General features: G+C 43.3%; 1 protein-coding gene across 1 annotated transcript in view; it reads left to right on the top strand.

Annotated features, from left to right (window-relative positions):
• Nucleotides 1-2,256: 2,256 nt before the first annotated feature.
• LOC136876443 (collagen alpha-1(IX) chain) overlaps nt 2,257-26,627 on the top strand; it is a 407,441-nt gene continuing 383,070 nt past the window's right edge. The window contains exon 1 of the mRNA XM_067150419.2: nt 2,257-2,323. Within this exon, the coding sequence (XP_067006520.2) occupies nt 2,304-2,323 (20 nt within the window). The 5' untranslated portion in view covers nt 2,257-2,303. The remainder of the gene's footprint in view (nt 2,324-26,627) is intronic.

The raw sequence follows: 26,627 nt of genomic DNA, 5'->3' as shown, positions 1-26,627 counted from the left end.
TCGCAGGTTTCACGTTTCCTGGGTGGTGTGCCAACATTTTGAGAAACCTTCAAAAGTATGTCTTTGAGTTCTACCCAGTTCGAAGGATTGTGAGAACGGATATTTCCAATGAAATTACTGGTGTTCTGTTTAAGAAATTCCGGATCGATGTGCATGGTTTTTGTTATTCTTCGTTTGGACCTGTTTTGTTGAAATTTTACCTTGATTAAGGGTAGATACTGGTCAGAGTCGATGATTCGTATTTTAACTTTAACATTCATGATTTCTTTTTTATTGTTCTTGGAAATAGCCAAATGATCTATTTGAAATTCTCCCAAGTGAAAATTTGGGGATTTCCAGGATTATTCTTGTGTGGAAGCGCCCGTAAATGTGCTGACATTAATTTGAGATCAACATTTTTGCAAAAATCAATTAATCTTTCTCCATTTTTACTAGTCCCTTTGTGCGCTGGGTATAGACCTACAATGGGCCTGAATTTCTTTTATCTACCAATTTAGGCATTAAAATCTCCCAGTAGAATTTTATATGATGTTTTGGAATTGTGGCTGTGGTTTCTTCTAGCAGTTCCCAGAAGTCTTCTATCATTTGTGGATCTTTTCGATTGTAGTTATTGGTGGGAGTATGCGCATTAATCAGTGTGTAAGCTTTGTTTCCTGATTTAATGGATAATGTTGAAATTCTTTCAGAAGGCGAAGAAAAGTTAAGTATTGAGTTAATAGTGTTTCTTCTTACAGCGAATCCAGTGCCAAATTGTAATGTCTTATTATAAAGGGAGCCTGGTTTGCCATTGTAAATTCTATATTTTCCTGAGTCAAATGGTTTTCATCCTTGTCTCTGGTTTTCTGAAGTGCCAACATTTGGATGCTTAAGTTATCTAACATGTCTATTAATTGCTTTAAATTTCCAGTTTTCCGAAGTGTGTTGATGATTAGACTACCAATGAAAGTCTTACATTTTGGGCGAAGAGATTTGAGAAGCTCCGATACATTCCCGCATGATGTTGTCGGTCCCCCAGAATCCGATGACCGAGAAAAACTAGTATGTCTACTAGTGCCTGGGGTAGGTACATCGTTGTAAAACGACATCATGCTAATAGGTTGAAGGTATTGGGGAAATTGATTCTGATCAACCTCAATGTTACAAGTAAGGTATGAGCCTTAGAGGTTGCCTCAAGATGTTCTCTGGCTGTCATTTTACAGCATTGAGTAAACCCTCCTCCTTTTCCCAGGCTTGGGACCGGCAACAACAACTACTGAGCTACTCAGTCCACCCAATAGGTACTGCAGGTGGAATTTTATAATAATAATAATAATTATTATTATTATAATTATTATTATTATTATTATTATTATTATTATTATTATTATTATTATTATTATTATTATTATTATTATTATTATTGAAAATCCATAGCCTGTTTTCAGTCATTCGACCGGGTCAGGAATGGAATGAATGAATACCCCGTCTAGCGGCAAGGATAGGAATAGTGCCGGCTGCCGAAGCCTATCGCACTCCTCTGGGGCAATGTTTAATAACTGTCAGATTTAATGAAATGATATTGGAGAGTGTTGCTGGAATGAAAGATTACGGGGAAAACCGGAGTACCCGGAGGAAAACCTACCCCGCCTCCGCATTGCCCAAGACAAATCTCACATTGAGTGACCGAGATCTGAACCGCGGAACCCAGAGGTGAGAGGCCGGCGCGTTGCCGCCTGAGCTGTTGAGGCTCTATTATTATTATTATTATTATTATTATTATTATTATTATTATTATTATTATTATTATTATTATTATTATTATATGCATTCCATGTGCTATTTATGGATACGTCGTGGGATTAATTAATATATTTTTGGTTCTTAACTTGAATGGTATAGAATTGATCTGACTACTCTTATCAGAAACATGAGGAATCTACTGATCGTGTACCTCTCCACTCCGGCTGGAATACAGAAATTTGCAGTAACGATCCTTGCAAACGTCCTTCATCGTGCTAATTCTAGTAGCATGAATGACGAAAAGCTAAAGAATGTGCTAAAACTGCTAATAAAATGCTAATTTGAGCACAGTTTTCAATTAATGATACGTTAGGAAAGACCGAGTCACTTGTTGAGCGACCTCTGTAATGTTGGTTCATGGGGCTGTATTGTCTGGGCCGGGGAGAACTGGGTTAGAACCCACGACAAGGACGCGCGCGGGCTTGTTGGTGCCGCAATCTGCCGGCTGGGCTCCAGTCTTCACTAAGACGTGGTGCGAGAGACATGGCCTGCTGCTGCAGACTTGCGTAGCGTACCGCCTCGTCATGGCCTCCAACAGTCCGAGGTAAGTTTCGTCTCTCCTATCTTTAGATCTCTTAAAATGAGTATTCCCCGACAAAACAAGAGAAAGGCATCTGATTTTCACTCACCGTTACCAACGCCCGACAGAACGCGGACAATAATAACCCCGTGGTATCAGTGCTCGGAAGAATTAATGACCTGCTTGCGTTCTATTGTTTACTATTAATGTTTTTGTTGTTCGTACGATAAGATAATTTGCCGTAATGCTAAGCATGACTGATTCACTTAGTCACATAAACATCTACAGTTCTCAAGTTCTTTATCTACGAGTATGTTGGAGTAATCAACGAATAAATACTGGAAAGGTTTCCTGATTTCACTGAAAGCAGAAGCATCATTTCATTTTTCATAGATTTCGTGTATTTTATCAAAAGCTCATTTCCGGATCTGTGGACTGACTTGTTTAAGATGCCAAATATTTCGAAGTATTTCCATTCAGTAGTAAATTTAAGCTAATGTATTAAACATGGAATAAGATGTGAACATGCGTATTTCTTTACTTGTCTTCCACGTTCATGTTCCTTGGCGTAGTGGTCTGCATAGAAGCTTTCGGTTCAGAGGGTCCTAGATTCGACTCCAAACCGGGCCGGAGATTTTAGCTGCGTCTGGTCAATCCTTCTGGTTCGAAGCCTGGGTGTCTGTGTTCGTCTTCACGTACAGTTGGCGTTAGGAAGCACATCTGGTCGTAAAACTGGGTTAATCCACAATCTAGTGCCGATCCCATGTAATGGAAAAAAAGCCAGGGAGAGGAGGAAGAAGTTATGTTCCACATTCTTGAGAAATATGATTACGAATCTAGTGTGTGTGTGCCGTAAGTGCAGCGTATTAAAAGTGGAGATCAATTCATTGTTTTAGGAGAATGGGTTCAGTGGGAGGGAAGTTATGAAGCAACCAACCATTTCCTTTGACGATTATTTAACAGAGGACTGTGCACTCTATAAGTTACCTTTATTTAGAACAGATATGTGCTCTGTTGAAGAACTGATGAGGCTGCGTGCTACAATATTTCCGGTGGGATATGGTACTCTCTTACTACCAGACTGGGCCTCATAGTGATCTATTGCCTAGCCCCAGTCATAAATCCAGGTTTCTCAGTAAACTAATCACGAACATCAGCCGTTCGCGATCGTCCTCCATTTCTTCCGGAAATGTTTTGCAACTTTTGGGGGTACTCCAAAACATACTTATTTCATGACCGACATTGAATCTTTAAGAAGAGATTTAGGATTAACGATAGAGGAAAAGGTACATTTTTTTCAGAGCAATAGGAATTCGCTTACCTATCTCCGGAGACTCATATCATGTAATGACCCTGTTATTGCTTCCCTCTGTGGATCAGTATTAAAGTGATGGCCTCGGGATCTCATGACCTGGGTTCAGACCTTGTGGAAGTATTCCCCATTAATTATAACGATCTTTCTCAGTCAAACCTTGTTTTTCTCCAGGTAGGAGATATTAGGTTTGTCAGGCCTATGGAGTATTTTATGTTCACATAATTTATGGCCTTCCCCAGTCTTTAGCCGAAACCTTCATTCTTGAAGGGTCAGTCATCTTCTCCCTGTGTTTGACCACCAGATCTCTCAGTTTGAGAATAGAAAGTGGGATCACCGAGCTTGATAGCCGCAGTCGCTTAAGTGCGGCCGGTATCCAGTATTCGGGAGATAGTAGGTTCGAACCCCACTGTCGGCAGCCCTGAAGATGGTTTTCCGTGGTTTCCCATTTTCATGCCAGGCAAATGCTGGGGCTGTACCTTAATTAAGGCCACGGCCGCTTCCTTCACACTCGTAGCCCTTCCCTGTCCCATCGTCGCTACAAGACCTATCTGTGCCAGTGCGACGTAAACCAACTAGCAAAAAAAAAAAAAAAAAAAAAAGTGGGATCTCGAACTCCTCACCAGTGTGGGGTTGCTTCCAGTTACTGTACTTGTCTTTTTCTTCTTTTTTACGTCACACCAACACAGATAGGTCTTATAGCGATGATGGGATAGGAAAGGGTTAGGAGTAGGAAGGAAGAGGCGCTGGCCTTCAGATCCCAACTTGGCGGGTTCGATCCTGGCTCAGCTCGGTGGTATTTGAAGGTGCTCAAATACGACAGCCTCGTGTCGGTAGATTTACTTTCCCGTAAAAGAACTCCTGCCGGACTAAATTCCGGTGCCTCGGCGTCTCCGAAAACCATAAAAGTAGTTAGTGGGACGTAAAGCCATTATTATTATTATTATTATTATTATTATTATTATTATTATTATTATTATTATTATTATTATTTAAGCCACCTACAGTACTTGTGCTAGGTTCTTAACCAGTCTGCTGTTACTGTTCCTACTTAGAGTACTTGTGTTAGGCGCCTCCTCTAGGGTCTGCTTGGTCGAGGCTGTAAAGGCGTGCTCGGTTCGCCCGTAGGGACGTGGGTTCGATTCCCCGTCAGTAAGTCGAAAAATTTAAGAAACGAGATTTCCACTTCCACGGGTGCAAATGGCCCTGGCTTTCGTTCAGCCTACGCCAAAAGTGAGTTCAGGTTAATTCCTGGGGTAAAGGCGATCGGGTGTTGAGCTAACCATTCTATCCCACTAAGTGCTGAGGTTATGGATAGTGGAAGCCTTTACCATCTACTCTTCAAGGGCCTTCATGGCCCGTCCGGAGAAGACTTTGCCTTGTTAGGCTGCCCGATTTCATCATTCCTATCCAACTGCCCTTCGTCAACTCTTGCTCCTTTTCGACCCCGATGGTATTAGTAGACAGTATTCACTTGCACGCCCTTCGGGACCTTTCTTGATAAAACTATTGTGATGTGCTTACAAAGTGAAGTATCCACAAGCGTTGTATTTCTATTGCCAGTTGTTATTGCTGACTGCGGTTTGTAAGTTGCGCCCCCCCCCCCTCCCCCTAGTGGTTTAACTTCGCACCAACACACAGAAGGTTTTTCGGTGACGTAAAGATAGCAAAGTAGCGCTCGTGACCTCAATTAAGGTAAAATGCCAGCATTTGCCTGGTGTGAAAATGGGAAACCACGAAAGCCATTTTCAGAGCTGCCGACAGTGGGATTCGAATCCCCCATCTCATCTATACAAGCTCACAGTTACGCGACCGTAATCGCACGGCTAGCTCGCTGAGTAGTTTGGAAGTGTTTGGGCAAGCATTCTTTATGAGAGATGCAGTTTTTCTATCCTTATAAATATACATGAACTACTTTGTTATTGCTGATGGGAGCACTCGTTATCTCGATTGCAAAGACGTCCGTAGCTTGAGTTACAAGCACTGCTCATTTCCAGTGGCTACAGAATGATGGAAGAAGTTTACACTTGATGGAAAGTTCTTGTTGGATGATTTTTCGCTCTTATTATTCTCCTTGTTTCGTTATATCTAACTAAGGAGCACGTTTGCACTTTAGTATAATATACTTTCTTATCTTCCTAATATCTATTTATTCCTTTACTGAGTTTCTTTATTTGTGCGTTTTTCTGTCCACTCTATATTTTCCTTTCTGTTTCCCTGCAAATTTGTGTTTTCTTACTAAGATTCTGAAGTGTTTTTCTATCTTTAATGGTTTCCTCACTACTAACCTAACAATTTCTTGCTGATTTTCATTTATTTCCACTGACCAATATTGTTGCAGTTTTTCAGGGATAGTGCTAGGTTTAGAACTTTCTTTAACAACCCATTGTTGTCCATCCTGTATAGGTATCCTTAGAATTTGATCGCCTCTTTCTAATTGTATCTTTTCATATTTTCCCTCTGATTAGTGTTAACAAAGGATGGTTGTCCAGTTGTGCTTCCTCTTAAAACAATATTCACCACCACCACTATCTCCACCTCTAATTTTATCTGTGATTTGATAAATTTCTTGTGGTTTCCTTTTCATCTAAATTCCATTTTCGTATTTTGTTCCAGGGATTTTTTTGAGAATTATCCTCTGTAGTTTTACGATGTTTATTAGTTGTGATCTGCCACCAGTCACCAGGTTGCATAAAGTGCCTCTGGTTTGATTACGTCGTAATTTTTCACTTTTTAAATACATATTTTTGCTGTATCTGTTCCATGTGATTTCGATAGATCTTTTCAGTTTAGCCATTATTATTATTATTATTATTATTATTATTATTATTATTATTATTATTATTATTATTATTATTATTATTATTACTATCGTCATCACCGTTACTTTATCCTTCATATAGTTATTGTCTGATGAGCTAATTTCACGAAATTTTTCCTTTATCCTTGTTTTCGTGTTTATTGGCTCCAGAAATGCTTCACCGGAATTTCTTTCTTTTATGCGTTGAAATCATCCGATAATCTGTGTAATTACAGAACTTGCTTTACTTATTCCCTGAATTTCTTCCCAGTTATATGTTGCTGGCAATAATGTGGATTAAGCCTAATTTTACGTCCGGGTGGCCTTCCTGCCGCGAACCCTCTGTGGAGGGCCGTATTCATAATTGTAGAGTTAGTACTTGCCGGAGGCCCGCCGTTCGATTCCCGACCGGGTCAGGGACTTTCACCTGTATCTGAGGGTTGGTTCGAGGTTCACTGAATCTAAATAATTAGGCTACAACTGAGAAGCTATCTGACGGTGATATGGCGGCACCGGTCTAGAAATCCAAGAATAACGGCCGAGAGGATTCGTCGTGCAGACTACACGACACCTCGTAATCTGCAAGCCTTCAGCCTGAGCAGCGGCTTCTTGGTAGGCAAAGGCCCTTCGAGATTGTTCGTTTTAGGTGGTTAATAGTGTGATGCGTTATGTGTAAATGAAGATGTGCATTAAGACAATCACAAATACCCAGCCCCCGAGCTAGAGAAATTAGCCAACCGTTATTGAAATGCCCAACCCAGCCTGGAATCGAAGAATGGGCCACTCAAGGCCACTACGTTGTCCATTCATCCAACGAGGTGAACAATGTAATTATTGAACATTATTATTATTATTATTATTATTATTATTATTATTATTATTATTATTATTATTATTATTATTATTATTATTATTATTATTATGCCTCAAAATGGTGGCAAGATTCGAGGGAGTAACCTACAGTAGTACCCAAGTATTTGATTGGCATGAATGGGACGACGATGGTTAGACTCAGTTTCTAACGATTTAAAGATAAGGGGTGTAGAACTAAATGAGGCCACAGCACTAGTTGCAATTAGAGGATTGTGGCGACGGTTAGTACATTCACAGAGGCTTCCAGACTGAACGCTGAAAGGCATAACGGTCTATAATGATAATGTATATATGTAATGTATGAATGTGGAACTTCCAAAAGATACATTCTGTGACGACCGTTGTTTACGCCAATAATCCAACCTCGGATTTCCGAATAATGAAAGTAATTTTGGTGCAAAGATTGGTCATTGTATTGTGAACACAACTGGGTGCGATCTAACGTTCTACATAGTTATGTTCTTTGTTTAATTTCCAAAGGCCCTGAGACGCTCAATTTTCACAACTCCTACTTTTCTAGTTAACGTAGTTGTGTGAACAAGGCTTCGCCGCAAGAGTACTGCCTTCACCATAAACCAGCTCCTAAAGCCGCACAGATCCTTCCCTAGACTGAGAACCAGCTGCACACAATGTAGGCTACAGCACATCCGACCCGTTCTCCAGAATTAGATTAAATAACAACATATTCATAATTATTACAAATCTTTGCTGGTTTTGTCCGTGTATGTGTATGTGTTGTCTTCATCACCATTTCATCCTCATCACGACGCGCAGGTCGCCTACGGACGTCAAATAGAAAGACCTGCACCTGGCGAGCCGAACCCGTCCTGGGATATCCCGGCACTAAAAGCCATACGACATTTCATTTTTCATTTGTTGGTTTCATGCCCCACTAAATACGTCTACACTTTTAAAGACGTCTGAATGCCAGAATTTTGTCCTACAAAAGGTCTTTCTGCATACCAGTAAACTTATCAATACTAAGATGATGTATTGGGCCACTTTCTAATACTAGTGGCGTGGGATGTAATCGGACCCACTAACTTCTGTTCAGAAGGCCAGTAGTCTGCTGCCTGAGCCACTTAGTCTGCAAGAAATAAGACTATGCTCTAAAGACCGAAAGGACGTGGGTTCGATTCAACGTCAGGAAATCGAGAAATTCATGAAACGAGATTTTCACTTTCGCAGGTGCATATGGTCCTCAGCCTACACAAAAAATGAGCACCAAGTTAATTCCCGGGAGCAAATGCGGGCGGGCGTAGAGCTAACCACTCTAACCCACTAAGTGCCGAGGTTACGGATAGAAGAAGCCATTAGCTTCCACCCCTCCAAGAGCCTCCGTGGCCTGTACGGAAATGACTTCACTATGAGCTAAAGAAAGTGGCGCATATAGCTCTAAAAGTCGTGGCTTGCCTAAAAGACTCTCCCCAGCCTGATGGCCTGCAGATATTGGAGTACCGCATGGTAAGAATGATTTGTTTTTCTTTGGAGGAGCAAAACGAGGTGATTGTTAGCCCCTGTGATCAGAATAGACATGGCGACATCATCAACAGTATAGCAAGCCTGCTAGCACTTCCCCTTATACAACCACCATCAGTCACCACGGTGCCATCTACCACTGTAGTGTAACGGCTAGAGCTATTAGATGCCATATTCGGAGGCCTGGGTTCGATTCCCGGTACTGTCAAAAATTGAAGATTGGCAGGATCCGGATATGTGGTTACAAAGGCGCATGCTGCTCACCTCCATTGGGAATATGCCTGGGAAGAGTTGTACCATCTCGGGGCGAGAACAGGAATTCATATAAACATTACCACTATGTCGGTGAGATTCGAACTCACTTCCCCCAAATATAAGCTGATAGCCAGACGATGTGTACAGTGCAGCCAACTCGCTCTAAAGGGATTACTGTGCCGTTGAATTTCCCCCTTAAAACATGAATTACCATCACGGTCAGACTGAACGAGAATAATACAACCATTTTCCAAACCACAGACTTATTTTACAATTGATTGTACGTCTCACCGAGACAGATAGGTCTTATGACGACGATGGGATAGAAAAGGGCTAGGAGTGAGAAGGAAGCTGCTGTGGCCTTAATTAAGGTACAGCCCCAGCATTTTTCTGGTGTGAAAATGGGAAACCACGGAAAACCATCTTCAGGGCTGCCGAGAGTGGGGTTCGAACCCACTATCTCCCGAATGCGAGCTCACAGCTGCGCGTGCCTAATCGCACGGGCAACTTGCTAGGTAGAACATAGACTAAATGAGAGTTTCATAGTTGTAAGCATATAGGCTATTTCCGGTATTACAAGAGTAGTTCCTTGTGTGGATCCCGGGTTCAAACCTGGCAGAGGTAATCGTACTTTTGAAGGGAGGAAGAAAGTCTGTTCTGTCTCCATGACATATGATATCAGCATGTATATGATCTCTGGCGACTCATTTGGTGTTTAACCAATAAAATTAATGGAAGCTCATCAATAGGTTGCACGATAGACTTCAAGCTCCTTTGTTACCTGGTAACGTAAAACGGAACAGTAAAACTGATTCACAGGTAGCCTAAATGCCATATTAAAAGCTTAGTAGTACGGTGGTAGTAGTAGTATCAGTCTGGCACAATGCTACGCTAAATGCGACTTGCTGTAATTTATAATGCAACCTGCGAAACAGCTATGTCTCACTGCTTGTATGTCCTTCAGGCATTAAATACATTTGGATTTCGAGTCCTGCAGCCGTCCCGTGGCACAGGATGACAGCGTGTCTATCCCTTTTCCCTAAAAACACCTCCTTCAATCTTGCAGCCCCCAAGAAATTTAGTCCTGGTTTAAGGTCCGGAACATTACTCACTCAGTCTCTTCAGTTGCTGAGGAGCTGATGGTATGAAGAAAACAATGAGATTCGGCTGCGGAAATCGTCAACCTGTATGGGCGGGCAGCAGTTGTCTTGACCTGTTGGTAGCCTCAGTGGATTGTATACACCACAAGGGATTTTATATAGTTATAGCAGCAGTAAAAATTGTCTATGCACCGCTCCCTGAATGGAACATAAAATTTCTACACGTCACTTCTTACTTACCCTTCTTTCGCAGTAACTTATGCAATTTGTTTAAAATCTGTTTAACAGTATCCTCTCGTTATTTTATATACTGTATTGAATATAATTAATAAATAGATCTCCATGGATAAATGGTTAGCGTGTTGTCTTTGGTCCAAGGGGGGGCCGGGATCGATTGCCGCCCTGGTCGGGTATTATAACGTTCTTCGCTTAATTATTTTGGCTTGGGAGCTGGGTGTTTGTACTGTCTTCATTATTACAATTCATCTTCGGTAGCGCCCCATCCTTACAGTCGCGCAGGACGCCTACTAGGTGTCATCTCGAAAGACCTACACCAGCCCTCCCCAGAGGCCACACGTCGTTAGTAGTAGTACTAACAAATAGTTACAAATGAACAACGGAGCGAGTTGGCTGTGCACTTAGGGGCGCGCAGCTGTGAGCTTGCATTCGGGAGATAGTGGGTCCGAACCGCGCTGGTTCTTTCCTATTCCATCGTCGCCATAAGAACTACCTATGTCGGAGCGACGTAAAGCAAATAGTAAAATAAAAAGTTTAAAATAGGACAGTTTTCATGAAATTACCCGTCCTCTGGTTCCCACTCCCCAGTTGTCACGTTTGTGGCTCCACCTACATTAGGCATGCCGTAAAATTTTCTTTCAATAATAATGGACCTAATATTTTATATTATTTATCGTATGGCTTTTGGTGCCGGGGATGTCTGAGGACATATTCGGCTTGCCTGGTGCAGGTCTTTCTATTTGGCGCCCATCGGCGACCTCTGCGTCCGAGTATGGAATGATGCTGCTGCTGCTCCTAATGATGATTATGATGATGATGATGTAGGGAGGGAATAAAACCCGCTGTCGGTACACGGCCTACTCCTGTCCAATAACACCAAGGAGTCTGTTAATGGCTTAACGTCTCCATCCAACGGACGGATTACTATTAATAGCGTCGTATGCGTCACTCCATAAGAAAAACCACCTCCGTCATGTAACCATTAGCACAATTATATGCCGTCCTTGGGTGTTCGGGTTCGATTCCCGGCCCTGCCAGAAAATGAAGATGATGATATGTGGTTAAGTAGGTACATGCAGCTCACCTCTATTCCCCGGGGGTCTGCCTGAAAAGAACCGCAATAACTCGGGGTGAGGACACGCATTTAATACTCCATAAGAATACTGTGAAGATGTTTGGAATTAAATCTAGACTCTTATCATGTAAATCTAGTGATCCTACTGGCCAACATTCTAATGGTAATGTTTTTCCACCATTGGGACTCGAACCGGTTACACCATAATTTATTATTATTAATAATAATAATGTTATTTGTTTTACGTCCCACTAACTACTTTTTAAGGTCTTCGGAGACGCCGAGGTGCCGGAATTTAGTCCCGCAGGAGTTCTTTTACGTGCCAGTAAATCTACCGACACGGGGCTGTCGTATTTGAGCACCTTCAAATACCACCGGACTAAGCCAGGATCGAACCTGCCAAGTTGGGGTTAGAAGGCCAGCGCCTTAACCGTCTGAGCCACTCAGCCCGGCTTTATTATTATTATTATTATTATTATTATTATTATTATTATTATTATTATTATTATTATTATTATTATTTAGAAGACATGCCTTTGCTGGCAGGACGTTGTGTTTACGGTGCACTATGTCTTCTGGTATGGGCTAGAGCAATATTGTTACTTTCATTGATCTGTCTCAGCTTTATCCTTGGCTTTGACAACATGAAAGTGACTGAGGTATGAGTGATGCTAGTAATGCCATTCCTTATGCAGCCAGTCCCTGCTATGAATGGTGTGAAAATGTTGTTCATAGGGTCAGTTGGTGCATGCATTTCAGTGGGCTTGGCAGACTAATATGTAATAGCAACGGCTGGCTCGGTGAGGAAAGCAACGGGAAACTACCTCACTCCTCATTTCCCTAGTACGCCTCTTCAGTGATGCCTAGGCCATTTATGACAGCTGATGGCGGAGCTGTTGAGGATCCAACCAGCCTTCGGGCTGAGGACTAAACATACATACACATTTAGAAGACGACCATTTCCCCCTCCCATCACAACCTGGCCAACGAACTCTGTCTGGACAGTGAGGATGTGTGTAGTGGGAGTAAGCTGTTGTTGGTTTCTTTGACCTCTGCAGATGTCGTGGACAGCTGACCTCAGATACAGGGTGTGCCGCAGTTTATTGCCACTTGCGAAGATAGCCAAGTATCATTTCATTGGAACCTTCCCTTCCTTTTTTTTTCCTCTGCTCGCGGTACTTGTCCTGTGTTTACAGAAGCTGTCAACACGCAGAATGTGCTGTCGTTAAAAGTGGAGTAGAGTGTCTCGCATGCTTGGAGATGACAGAGCTAAATGTGTGCCAGATGCCCCGGGATAAGGCTGATGTTAGTGTTATTGACTTCTCTCTTCCTGCAATCAGTTCTCCGACCTATTCACGTATTGACCACTTCCTGTTATTTCTTTAACTGTTTGACAGACAAGCATTTCGTTTGAAAAGGCGCCGGGAAATTCTATTATTTATTTACGTGCTAACTTGACAACGACAGAGCCTCTCAAGGTGATAAACGCGTGCGTGCTCGGTTCACCCGAAAGGACGCGGGTTCCATTCCCTGTCAGGAAGTCGGAAAATTTTCAGAAAACAATTGTACATTTGCGGAAGTGCACACGGCCCTCAGGTTCATTCAGCCTACACCAAATATGAGTACCAGGAGGCCGGATATATAGCTAACCACTCTACCACATCAATTGCCGAGGTTACAGATACCAGTGTTTTCGGGTTTACAAATTAAAAATCAGTAGATTGTACATAAAAATTTCGGTAATTTTAATGAAAATTTCAGTAGTTTCTCGAGCACTGAAATGTTATAAGTAAATTAAACAATGCAATAATCATGTGAAGTTATTATGATAAAGATATACAATTTCATTCACCCGTGCTCTCTGACCATGCTTCTTCTTCTTCTCATTATTATTATTATTATTATTATTATTATTATTATTATTATTATTATTATTCTCATCTCCTCACTTTTCCTGTAGATGTAGTAATTCGCCAGGCGTAGAAATTTTGAATTTGTAGCAGGATACAGATTTTATATTCTACATGCGGGTCGGGGATTTCCCTTATAATGATGCAGTGAAACGGGAGTTTTGAGTTCAATAAGAGGGATGTGATTACGTAACTCGAGCCTAAAATGAATGCGGGAAAGTACCTAACGAGTGATGTTATCGATAAAACGTCGCGCAGTGAGACGAGGAAGGATTTTTCGGCACAAATATATTATGTACCATTAATCATTATTATTCCCTTTCCTTAACTTTGGATTAGAATAAATTTCGGGAGATTTTTTGTGTTTTCGCGTTTTCTGGTCTGTTGCAAAAAAATCGGGACATCCCCTGAAATTTCGGGAGACCTGGCAACACTGACGGATAATGGAGGCTTTACCTTCCATCCCTCCCAGGGCCTTCATGTACTTTTTGGAGATTATTTTTTGACTTTTAATCTGACAACTTACAATGTTTTAATTATTTTATTTATTTTTTCTAGTGGTTTAACGTCGCGCTAACACACCGAATGTTTTCGGCGACGCCAAGGGAAAAAAATTGGGAAGGTACCGTCCATGGCCTTAATCAAGTTGAAAGGTGTGTGAATGGGAAACCACGGAAAACCACTTTCAGCGCTGCCTACGGATGGATTCGAACCCCATCTCTCGAATGCAAACTCACAATTTTGTGACCCTAACCGCATGGCCAATTCGCTCGATCGATTGGGCTACATTTTAGACTCCACTCTACTGCAGTTTATTTCTTAACGGATACGGAACTTTTGCATCTGTCTATTGGCACACAGCAGAGAAAAATAGAGTTTCCACTGACATTTAAGTCACATTTATGGCTGTGACACCACAGAAGCAGCTGAAGTATGGGTGGTGCTAAGTAATGACATTCAGATCTCAACTAGTGGGTCTGGGTGTTATGAAAGGCACTGCCCATATGGTCAGACTTATTGCAATAGCACTTTCTGGCCCAGTGCGGAAAGCAATGACAAATTATCTCATCCTTCACCATGCCTTGTACGTCACATTATGGAGTCGTCATCGGTTCTCGACGTTCACCCACAACCGCGTAGCCCTCGATACTGCTGATTCACGATCACACTAGCCTCCAGGCTGAAATCGTATTAGGCAGAATTTTTGCTGTAGTCCTTAAGTGTTACGAAAGATTTTCGTCTGCCTACGATTCTGTGGAGAGTGACAATGCCACTGACAGACCTAGGACGAAATCCCACCAATTTCTCTCGCAACTAGATATCAGCTGCGAAATCATAGTTCGACGTTTGGTTTCGAGGGGAGGATGGTGGGAGGGAATGATTGGCTCCACACAGCGATGCCTGCGTAAAATTCTTGAGCGTTGTAGCATCGATGAAGAGAGATCGGACCCAAGCCTCATTGAAATGAAGTCGCATTGTACTCGAGACCTATAGTATAGGACGAGGATAATAATAATAATAATTATTATTAGGCTATTATAAATTGTAACAAATCTTCTTCTTCTTCTTCTTCTTCTTCTTCTTCTTCTCCTTAATCTGTTTACCCTCCAGGGTCGGATTTTCCCTCGGACTCAGCGAGGGATCCTACCTCTACCGCCTCGAGGGCAGTGTCCTGAAGCTTCAGACTCTGAGTCGGGGGATACAAGTGGGGAGGATGACCAGTACCTCGCCCAGGCGGCCCCACCTGCTATTTTGAACAGGGGCCTTGTGGGGGGATGGAAAGTTTGGAAGGGATAGACAAGGAATAGGGAAGGAAGCGGCCGTGGCCTTAAATTAGGTACCCGGCATTTGCCTGGAGGAGAAGTGGGAGACCACGGAAAACCACTTCCAGGATGGCTGAGGAGGGAATCGAACCCCCTCCTACTCAGTTGACCTCCCGGGGCTGAGTGGACCCCGTTCCAGTACTCGTACCACTTTTCAAATTTCGTGACAGGGCCGGGAATTATTAGGCTGCCTCTGGGGGTGGCAGCTAATCCCACTAACCACTACACCACAGAGGCAGACTATAATAATAATTAATAATTTATTATCATTTCATGGGGTTATTGCGAGTCTAGCGTCCGTGGCTCAGGCTACAGCGCGCTAGCCTCTCACCGCTGGGTTCCGTGGTTCAAATCCCGGTCACTCCACGCAAGATTTATGCTGGACAAAGCGGATGCGGGGCAGGTTTTTCTCCGGCTGCTCCGGTATTCTCTGTCATCTTTCATTCCAGAAAACTCTTAAATATCATTTAATTTCATCCGTCAGTCATTAATCATTGCCCCAGAGGAGTGTGACAGACTTCGGCTGCCGGCACAAGTACTATCCTCGGCGCTAGATGGGATGAGATGGATTTCTCACGTTTGGTTCCCAATAAGATGCCTTTCATTCAGAGAGGTCAGATTGCCATTATATTGCGCGTAATAATATTAATGCCATCTGCTGGCATAAGACTGAAAGTCCTACTGCCTCCTCGCGTCTCGATCCACATCGAGACGGCAGTGTACTGCCTGGCTTGAAGTTTTTACGTATTGGAAGCAATAACTGACAAAATAAAAGCGTTAATTCCCCTCATTCATTTAGGTGGTATTGTTATTTTGGAGTAAGTAACACATTAACATCATCTGTTGGCATCAGACAGAACAAGACCTCCTGCCTGCTTTCAAGTATTCACATTACAGATAGCGATATAGCACGTGACAATCATTCAATATACGAGGATTGTAAATAAAGTAATGGGAATATTGATAGAACACAACATTTAATGAACTAAGAAGTACAATTGTATTACATTCCTTCATTGTAGTCACCTGCAAAGTCTATTGACTCTTGCTAAATGTCAAGAAGCCGCTGGGGCCCGGTGTTGCCAACTTATTTTTTTCAAGATCCGCTAAATACTACTAAAAATCCGCTAAAATTCTGCCAAAAAATCCAATCGCAAATAATGAGCAATAATAATAATAATAATAATAATAATAATAATAATAATGAAATGGCGTATGGCTTTTAGTGCCGGGAGTGTTCCAAGACATGTTCGGCTCGCCAGGGGCAGGTTTTTTGATTTGACCCCGTAGGCGACCTGCGCGTCGTGATGAAGATGAAATGATGATGAAGACGACACATACACCCAGCCCCCCGTGTCAGCGAAATTAACCAGTGATGGATAAAATTCCCGACCATGCCGGGAATTGAACCCGGGACTCCTGTGACCAAAGACCAGCACTCTAACCATTTAGGCATAATAATAATAATAATAATAATAATAATAATAATAATAATAATAATAATAATAATAATAATAATAATAATAAAAGTAAATGTCTGCAGTCATCTGATCTATAAGTCTCACTGGGATTAACCCCTGCCTGGGAACGGGCGAGCTAAAACTTGTAGGCGTTTTAGTGCCGGGTGCGAACTAGGTGAATCCCCTACCTTAAGGGCCACACACAGAGAACAGGCCAGTTCAAACGGTCTTCCATCATAGCATAAACATAAATGCTACTCTCTTACAGTTTCATTATCTGTCGTCATTCGTCAACTAAGAGATAAGTTCCCTTTCCCCACGCATTACAAATTTATGATACCATAATTTCATAACATCAGTTCCACATAACGTTTTCCTCATGTGACTGCTAGCTCCTGACAAGAAATTCGGAATAGCTAGGAGGCAGACTGGAGTACAAATTAAAAAAAACGTAAAATTGATAAAACGCTAAATTCCGCTATAATAAATCTAGAATTCCGCCAAAATATCCGCTATCCGCTAAATGATATATTTCTCCGCCGACAGTCTTCTAATTCCATCAAATTTAGCGGAAAATCCGCTAAGTTGGCAACACTGCTGGGGACCGTTGGCAAGGCGTTCTCTGTCGATGACAGCGACGGAGCACCCTGCTGTGCGGAGTACAGATGCCACGTCAGGCCTCGGAGGGGTTCCTTCACCTTTGGAAACAGGTCGAAGTCAAAAGGACTCATGTCCGGTGAGTACGGAGGATGTTCAAATATCTCCCAATGTCACCGTTGCAGTAAGAGCTTGACAATACTTGCGACAACGTGAGTTGTCAAGCAACATGATAAGGCGAACGTCTCGCAATAAACGTGGACATTTGTACCGCATAGCCGGACACAAATATCGTTCCAGAAATTGGCGATGGTAGCTACTGTTGACAGTTTGTCCCTCAGGCACAGCATGTATAAGAATAACACCCTCGTAGTCGTCTGCCACAATCAGCATAAGCTTCACCCGACTGGGTTCCTGTCGACATTTCTGTGGACGTGGCGAACCTGGGTGGCGTCATTCATTCATTCATTCATTCATTCATTCATTCATTCATTCATTCATTCAGGCTCGTAGACTCCTGTCCACGCCTCATCAATGGCAACAATACGCTACAGAAATGCGTGTCCTTCGTTTCCATATTTTTCCAGTTTGATGCCAGCCATTGCATACCGGTGCCATTTCTGTACGTCGCTGAGTTGATATGGAAGGCAACGGGACGCAATTTTCCTCATGTTAAGACATTTCGTCTGTATGCACCACACCGTGCGATGACTGAGACCAACCAACCTTTACGGATAATTCCCGAACAGTCCATCGATAGTCTAAAGAAACCAGACCACTCACGATGTCAATCCACAGACTTCACGTAATCCTCGATAACATTCTGATGTATTCTTGCCACGGGCAACCTCGATTTTAATCCACGAACGCTGATCACCTTTTGAAAACATGTTTTAGAGTGGCGAAATCGACACTCTTCACTTCAACACCACACAGCAACAACACTCCCAACTTGATGTCCGTCAAATGCACACTACACAGCGCCACCTGATTGCTTCCATATCCTGTATGCGCATGCCCGATCTCCTGTGCGAGTGTCTGGACTACGTTGCCGCTACTTTATTTCCAGCCCTCGTATTTGTGTTCTGTGCATTTAAGATGCTGTATAGTAGATATAGTACCATCTCCATTCATTCGTATTACAACGATTTAATAAGTGAAATAGAATCTGGTATTTATTTATCGGGAGATCATGTTTATTATTTGTTCCACGATATTGTGTTCAGGAAACAAATCTTAGGCCACAAAGTGTTTTTTTTTCTCATTAAAAGTCTGGACTTCACTTAGCAGGTTATACGTCCACACTAGGCTTGCATATAATTAGCGGAAATACCGAAAACGCTCGTGATGTCACGCACTGAATATGTGTTTATAACGATGGCTTCAATATAAACATTTACGACAGCTTAATCACTAATACTTCGTTGTCAGAGCAGCAGGATTTTATAAATAGGCTGTTCCAGATTGCCTTCGCATTGTGTATCACCCTGCAGATCTTTAGTCTGACATGACTGTGGAGACTCAATGCACCTAACAATAATCTACTCATCCTCAGCCTCCTTCAAAACCAACTCCAATTAAATTCAGGGCCCCCTGATCTAGTAGCCGAGACCCTGATCAACTTAACCAGTACCCCCCTCCCCTTCCTTAAATACACCTGTCAAGAATACCAAGACCAAACCAAGATATAGTTGGGGACAAATCATGACGACTTCGCCTCACACCACTACTTTCCAGCGGCAGCTCGGTGTCTATTAGCGACTTATAGGATTTACTACCTCTACTGCAGCCAGAGTTGCCAAATCGGCTACTGCACTCTACACGAAGAAAGGGTAAATACTACAGAGAGTGAGGAAGAAAGTGGTTTGGCAGCCTCTCCAAAACGAACAAGGATCACTTAGAACTCGTTAACTCAGCAGGGTGTGATTGACTACTAGCTTCCAGCTGGCTTCTAGGAACTGAGGCTGTCATGTTTTGTCCCCAACTATAGTTCTCACTTCCTTAAACTGTACTACACGGCCTCAAAATGTACTTAAACACCAACAAGCAAGATGAAGCACTGGTTATTGGAGACGAGCCGGGTGCATTGTAAATTAAACGCTGCCTATCCAAATGCTGCTTTTACAAATTTAATATCTGCATAGTAGAGATGTGTCAGTCACTGCACAAAATTATCGGTACAGTTCCCGTTGCTATACCTAAGCAACATTGGGCGTTGTCAGTACCTGGATGGGTGACCACCCAAGACTACCGCATATCGATAGACTGTAAATTACTGTGTCAACCAACGCGAGCAGGACCGCTGCCCTGGTCACACATGCACACTTTGCACAAACACATAAATACTTAACACACACATAAGTTAAATATAACGAATTTTACACATTACATTTTTCTCAAACACATTATTATAATTAATAAATGTCTAAATGCAACACACCAATACATGACCAACAGAGGAGCTCCAGGAGCGCACCGGTTCGGTACACCTCACGCCACCTATCTGTCCGGAGATAGGTGACACGGATAACCAGGGCTGGGACAACTGATGGGAGTGCTGTGTGATTCCACTGGAAGCTCAGTGTATGGAGGAGGATGGTTATTACTTCATTGTCACTTCGCTTCAGTGACGGCCGGCCTGTAAAGTCACAGGGTTACATGCACTTACAATAAACATTCACATTTGAATTTACTATACACAGCACGCAGGTTTTAAGCTCATAAAAAATATGACAACTATTTTTAAACTGCAATACCTGGCTTCAGGATAGAATGAGATATGGCATATACCAGCTCCCGGTCACAACCCTCGTGTGACCGTAGAACAGACAATTAAAGTACATGGTGTCCAAACATTGTCGTGAGGCCTTTTTTTCCAAGGCATGAGTCAAGGTATGTATCGTGTTATTCTGACAAACCATGTCCTATAACATACATACAGTTCAACATATTACACACACGCACACATTATGGTACTAAGCTGTACATAGTTTTTAAAACATATAAAAGGAAAGGAAAAGAATAAACTTATATGAAATCAAATCCTCAGCCTGTTTCCAGTCATTCAACCGGCTCAGGAATAGAAGGAATGAAGCCCCCATCTAGCGACGAGGATAGGAATTGTGCCGGCTGACGAAGCCTGTCGCACTCCTCTGGGGCAATTATTAATGACTGACAGGTGAAATGAAATGATATTGGAGAGTGTCGCTGGAATGAAAGATGACATGGAAATCCGGAGTGCCCTGAGAAAATCCTGCCCCACCTCCTCTTTGTCCAGCACCACGGAACCCAGCGGTGAGAGGCCGGCGCGCTGCCGCCTGAGCCACGGAGGTTCAAGAAACTTATGTGAAATAAGCTAGAATAAAGGAAGGTGTCCTAATTTGTAATTTAAAACAAATTTAGCACTAAACTTAGCAAACACGGAATGAAATTAAAAAACAGGAGAACATAATTCATTTATTTACTTTTATTTACATTCAACTTAATCCATCCAAGTACCGCTACCAACATTTCTTTTTATATTCCGGTTCAGGAGCCTCCGTGGCTCAGACGGCAGCGCGTCGGCCTCTCACCGCTGGATACCGTGGTTCAAATCCCGGTGACTCTATGTGAGATTTGTGCTGGACAAAGCGGAGGCGGGACAGGTTTTTCTCCGGGTACTCCGGTTTTCCCTGTCATCTTTCATTCCAGCAACACTCTCCATTCTCATTTCATAGCATTTATCACTCATTCATAAATCACCTTGGGAGTGGCGACCCCATTGTAATAACAGCCTATATATGTTTCATTCATTCCATCCCTGACCCGGTCAATGACTGGAAAACAGGTTGTAGGTTTTCATTCATTCATTCATTCATTCCGGTTCAGATAAGGTGTCTCTAAGATCAATGGGCAGCAAACTGCATGTTTGTATTATACTAAAACACAAACAAAGAATTGTAGAGGGTGGATCTGTGATTTGGTATTTTGAGGATTACGTTAGCTGTAGCTCTGGTAGGGATGTTATGAATCGTTCAAAGCAACTGGCAAGAATCTGTTAGCTAAACAGGTGTCTGCTTCTATATTATTTTGTGGAGTAGAAACAAAGAGTCACAGCTACGACGCTGGTTGACTTTATGCCAATTTAGGTCATGAAATGTTGGAGTTATATGATTACATTTTGGAACGTTCATTATAAAGTGGACTCGAGCATTCTGAGCTCTCTGAAGTCTATTAGAGAGGGCGCCACTTAGCCTGTCGTACACGCCATCACAATAGTCAAACAGAAACATTATTAGCTGTTGAACCAACAAATTTCTGACCTTGTAAGAAAATATGTTCTTCGGAGAAGAGGCCAGCTGTGTTGAGAAATCCTCGGTCACAAGCAAATTGTGACCGAGAGGGCTACAAGGTATAGTTGAGGACAAAACATGACGACCTCAATTCCTAGAAGCGAGCTGGAAGCCAGCTGTAAATCCCACCCTGCACCCTGCTGAGTTAATGAGCTCTAAGTGATCCTTGTTTGTTTTGGAGAGGCTGCCAAACCACTTTCTTCCTCACTCTCTGTAGCATTTACCCTTTCTTCGTGTAGAGTGCAGTGGCCGATTTGGCATCTATGGCTGCAGCAGAGGTAGTAAATCCTATTAGTCGCTAATAGACACCGAGCTGCCGCTGGAAAGTAGTGATGTGAGGCGAGGTCGTTATGATTTGTCCCCAACTATACCTAGTTCTCTGAAAGGAAGAAAGTTGGCGTCTGACAGATAAGGTTGGAGGGAGGAGCACTGCACGTGCCATTTCACGATGTTGCCACATTCCAGCATTCCTTTCTACATGCTCTTACCCCTCGCTTCCGGCTACTTGTTCCCTCCTTCAAACTGACCACTGTGATCTCTTGTAGACTACCTGGCCAGGCGGTGTCGTCCCATTTGCGATCACTCTTATACAAACAATCAGGTTCTTATCAGTGACAGTGACAGGTTTGGCAACTCCCAGCAAGACGAACCTCCCAGAAGTTTTATCTCCATGGCAACCGCAGTCGCCCCACCCTCGTTTCCATGGCAACTGCACAGCCACTCCCTTTATCCCGCCTCGGCAGGCAGTAAACGGACCTCCCTCTACGAAATGTCACAAGCCATCTCTTATTATTAGCAGTATAGTAAATAAGTTACGGGGTTGTGAGCGACTAAAAGAAATCTAAAAGATGTCGTGAGATGGACGACAGACGATGGTATGATAGTAAATGGGATGACAATTCAGGATGTAAGTTCCACCAAGAGGAAAAGTCCTCACAGTTCTAATTATTGTGTTGATGGAATGATAGTACATTATGGGGATCACTGGAAGTATAAAGGTGTTAACATGTTAAAAAATGATCTGCATTGGGGTATTCACATTAACGAGGTTGTAAAGAAAAGGTAAAGATGCAATATAGGTCTCTTGTAAGAGCCCATTTAGAGTATGGTTCCATTGTATTGACCGACACCAGGAATACTTGATACGAGAACTGGAACAGGTCCCAAGGAAAGCTGCACGGTTTGTTCTTGGTAATTTCCGACAAAGGAGTAGTGTTCAAAAATGTTGCAAACTTTGGGATGGGAAGACTTGGGAGTAAGGAGACGAGCTTCTCGACTAAGTGCTATGTTCCGAACTGTCAGTGGAGAGACGGAGTGGAATGAAAAAAAAATGAAATGGCGTATGGTTTTTAGGGGAATTTAACCAATTATGGTTAAAGTTTTCGACCCTACCGGGAATCGAACCCGGTACCCCCGTGACCACGGACCAGCACGCTAACCAATTAGCCGTGGAGCCCGCAAATAGAGTGGAGTGAAATTAGTAGATGAAAAAGTTAGAGTGGAGCTTTTAAATGCACGAAAGATCATAATATGAAGATAAAGTTGGAATTCAAGAGGGCAAATTGAAGTAAATATTAATTTATTGAACGAGGAGTACAGGATTTGAATAATTTATTAAGGGAAATGTTATTTAAAAGACTAGGTACACAATTGATAGGGAGTCTGCCAAGTGGGCGACTGCCCTAAATTCAGATCATTGATGACTGAAAGAAAATAAAGTAAAGAAAGCTACTCAGTTCATTGACTTATATTTCCAAATGCGCCACTGTCAAATATAATATTATAACCAAACCAACAACTACTGTGGAAAGTGAAAGATGTTTCTTTACATTAAATAGACATTCCAATGGGGTCCACTCAGCCTCGTGAAGTCAACTGGGTAGAGAAGGGTTCGATTCTCACCTCAGCCATCCTTGAAGTGGTTTCCCGTGGTTTCCCACTTCTCCTCCAGGTAAATGACGGGATGGTACCTAACTTAGGCCACAGCGACTTCCTTCCCCGTTCCTTGCCCATCCCTTCCAATATTCCCATCCCCCATAAGGCCTCTGTTCAGCACAGCAGGTGAGGCCGCCTGAGCGAGGTACTGGTCCTCATTCTCAGTTGTATCCCCGACCAAATGTCTCACGCTCCAGGACACTGCCCTTGAGGCGGTAGAGGTGGGATCCCTCACCGAGTCCGAGTGAAAACTCAACACTGGAGGGTAAACAGATTAAGAAAGAAATAGACATTCCTCAGTAGATCAATGTCAACTGAGGAGTAAAAATAGAGGATGGTCTATGGAATTGTAGATTTCATAGGGTAAGTGATCGAGAGATTCGGTACAGCGAAAAGGGAAGGGTGGATCTGACATAAGTGTAAATGTAAATGTCTGGCTAAGAGTGTCCTACAATGTCGCCCTTGCATGTTTAAATGTGTATATGCATAGTTTATTCCGAGTACGCGTTTAAACCATAACGTGACCCTCCTATTCCGAATTTCATGATCCGCCACTACTTCGCTTCAGTCTCTGGCTATCCCTGTTCAAACGAGGGTTCAAGAGATGTGGTCCACTATGTGGGCGGCCAGACGACCTCCTGCTCTCCACAGCCATTAACTACAAGACAGAGCGACGCGAATTTGATGGAGCACTCACTTTATGTACCAGTTTGGAAAGCGGTTTGAGCTCGCCGAACCGCCTTCTCATGACATTTGAATTTAGATACCGTGAACAGAGAGGAGCTGACGCAGGAGGATACCGCAAGGCCTAGAGCTACATTTCATTTTCGATCAAATCTCATTATCAGTGACAGTTGTTTGTCACCGACTTGAGTCGGAGCAATAGAAATTTTCGTTTTTAAACCCATTCTTTCATTTTCTCCGCTGTCCGACTCGTTGGCTGAATGGTCAGCGTGCTGGCCTTCGGTTCAGAGGGTCCCGAGTTCGATTCCCTGCCAGATCGGGGATTTTAACCTTCATTGGTTAATTCATGTGGCTCGGGGGCTGGGTGTTTGTGCTGTCCCCAACATCCCTGCAACTCACACACCACACATAACACTATCCTCCACCACAATAACACGCAGTTACCTACACATGGCAGATGCCGCCCACCCTCATCGGAGGGTCTGCCTTACAAGGGCTGCACTCGGCTAGAAATAGCCACACGAAATTATTTTCTTCGCTACACAGAAAAGCCCACAGAGGTAGTTGGATGATTGAAGGGTGGAGGAAACTCCGTTCGATACTTCATGTCGTAAGATGTCGGCATGTAAAAGATCCTGGTGACGCATTTGATGTTTGTTTTTTTTTTTTTTGCTAGGGGCTTTACGTCGCACCGACACAGATAGGTCTTATGGCGACGATGGGATAGGAAAGGCCTAGGAGTTGGAAGGAAGCGGCCGTGGCCTTAATTAAGGTACAGCCCCAGCATTTTCCTGGTGTGACAATGGGAAACCACGGAAAACCATCTTCACGGCTGCCGATAGTGGGATTCGAACCTACTATCTCCCGGATGCAAGCTCACAGCCGCGCGCCTCTAAGCGCACGGCCAACTCGCCCGGTCATTTGATGTTTAACCTACACAATTAATAAAATAAATCTCCGATAGACGCCCAAGAGAGAACTGATTTACTCGTCCATGTAGTAGGCCTGGAATAAAACGGAACGCCGAAATTGACGGGCAGGCAGGCAGATGGCGTCAAATTTTAAAAAAGAATGCCTGCCCACGGTAGCTGAAGCCATGTTATCATTTTTCTCTTTCTAAATCCATTTACCTCCCAGGGTTGGTTTTTTCCCTCGGACTCAGTGAGGGATCCCACCTCTACCACCTCAAGAGCAATGTCCTGAAACGTGAGACTATGGATCGGGGATACAACTGGAGAGGAGGGACAGTACCTCGCCAAGACAGCCTCATCTGCTATTCTGAACAGGCGCTTTGTGGGAGAGATAGGCAAGGAAGAGAAGAGGAAGCAGCCGTGGCGTTAAGTTAGGAACCATCCCGGCATTTGCCTGGAGGAGAAGTGGGAAACCACAGGAAACCACTTCGAGGATGACTGAGGTGAGAATCGAACCCTCCTCTACTCAGTTGACCTCCCGAGGCTAAGTAGACACCACTTCAGCCCTCGTACCACTGTTCAAATTTCGTGGCAGAGTCGGGAATAATAATAATAATAATAATAATATGTTTTCTTTCTTTCTTAATACTTTTATCCGAAACGGTTGGTTTTCCCCTCGGATTCAGCGAGGGATCCCACCTCTACCGCCTCAGCGGCAGTATCGTGGAGTGTGAGACTTTGGGTCGGGGGATACAACCGAAGAGGAGGACCAGTACCTTTCCCGAGTAGCCTCACCTGCTATGCTAAACAGCGGCCTTGTGTGGGGGAATGGGAAGATTGGAAGGAATAGACAAAGGACAGGAAAGGAAGCGGCCGTGGCCTTAAGTTAGGCACCATCTCGGCATTTGCCTAGAGGAGAAGTGGAAAACCACGGAAAACCACTTCCAGGATGGCTGACATGGGAATAAAAAACCCGCCCCTATTCTCAAGCTGACCTCCCGAGGCTGAGTGGACCCCGTTCCAGCCCTCGTACCACTTTTCAATTTTCGTGGCAGAGCCGAGAATCGAACCCGGACCTCCGGGGGTGGCAGCTAATCACGCTAACCACTACACCACAGAGGCGGACTACAATAATCCAGTGCGGGAAGTAATTACAGTACGGTAAGGTGTCATTTTTCCGTGCTCTTTTGAGTACGAGAACAAGGAGCTTCCTCTGCGGATCAGTGGTAGAGTGTCGGCCTCCGAATCCCAAGATAGCGGTTTCAAACCCGGCAGAGGTAGTCGGATTTTTGAAGGGCGGAAAAAAAGTCCATTCGACACTCCATGTCGTACGATGTCGGCATGTAAAAGATCTCTCGTGACACATTCAGTGTTTACCCGACAAAATTAATTAAATCTCAGCCATAGACGCTCAAGAGAGTTTCGGTTTACTCGCTCTGCCATCTAGTGGGCTTAGAGTAAAACGGAGCGTCGAAATTGACGAGCAGGCAGCCAGAGGGAGTCAAATTGAAATGTCTGCACACGGTAGGCGAGGCCATACAATTAT

Source organism: Anabrus simplex, chromosome 6 (assembly GCF_040414725.1).
Source record: "Anabrus simplex isolate iqAnaSimp1 chromosome 6, ASM4041472v1, whole genome shotgun sequence".
Taxonomy (NCBI): Eukaryota; Metazoa; Arthropoda; class Insecta; order Orthoptera; family Tettigoniidae; genus Anabrus; species Anabrus simplex.
This window is presented reverse-complemented; position numbering and strand designations above follow the sequence as displayed.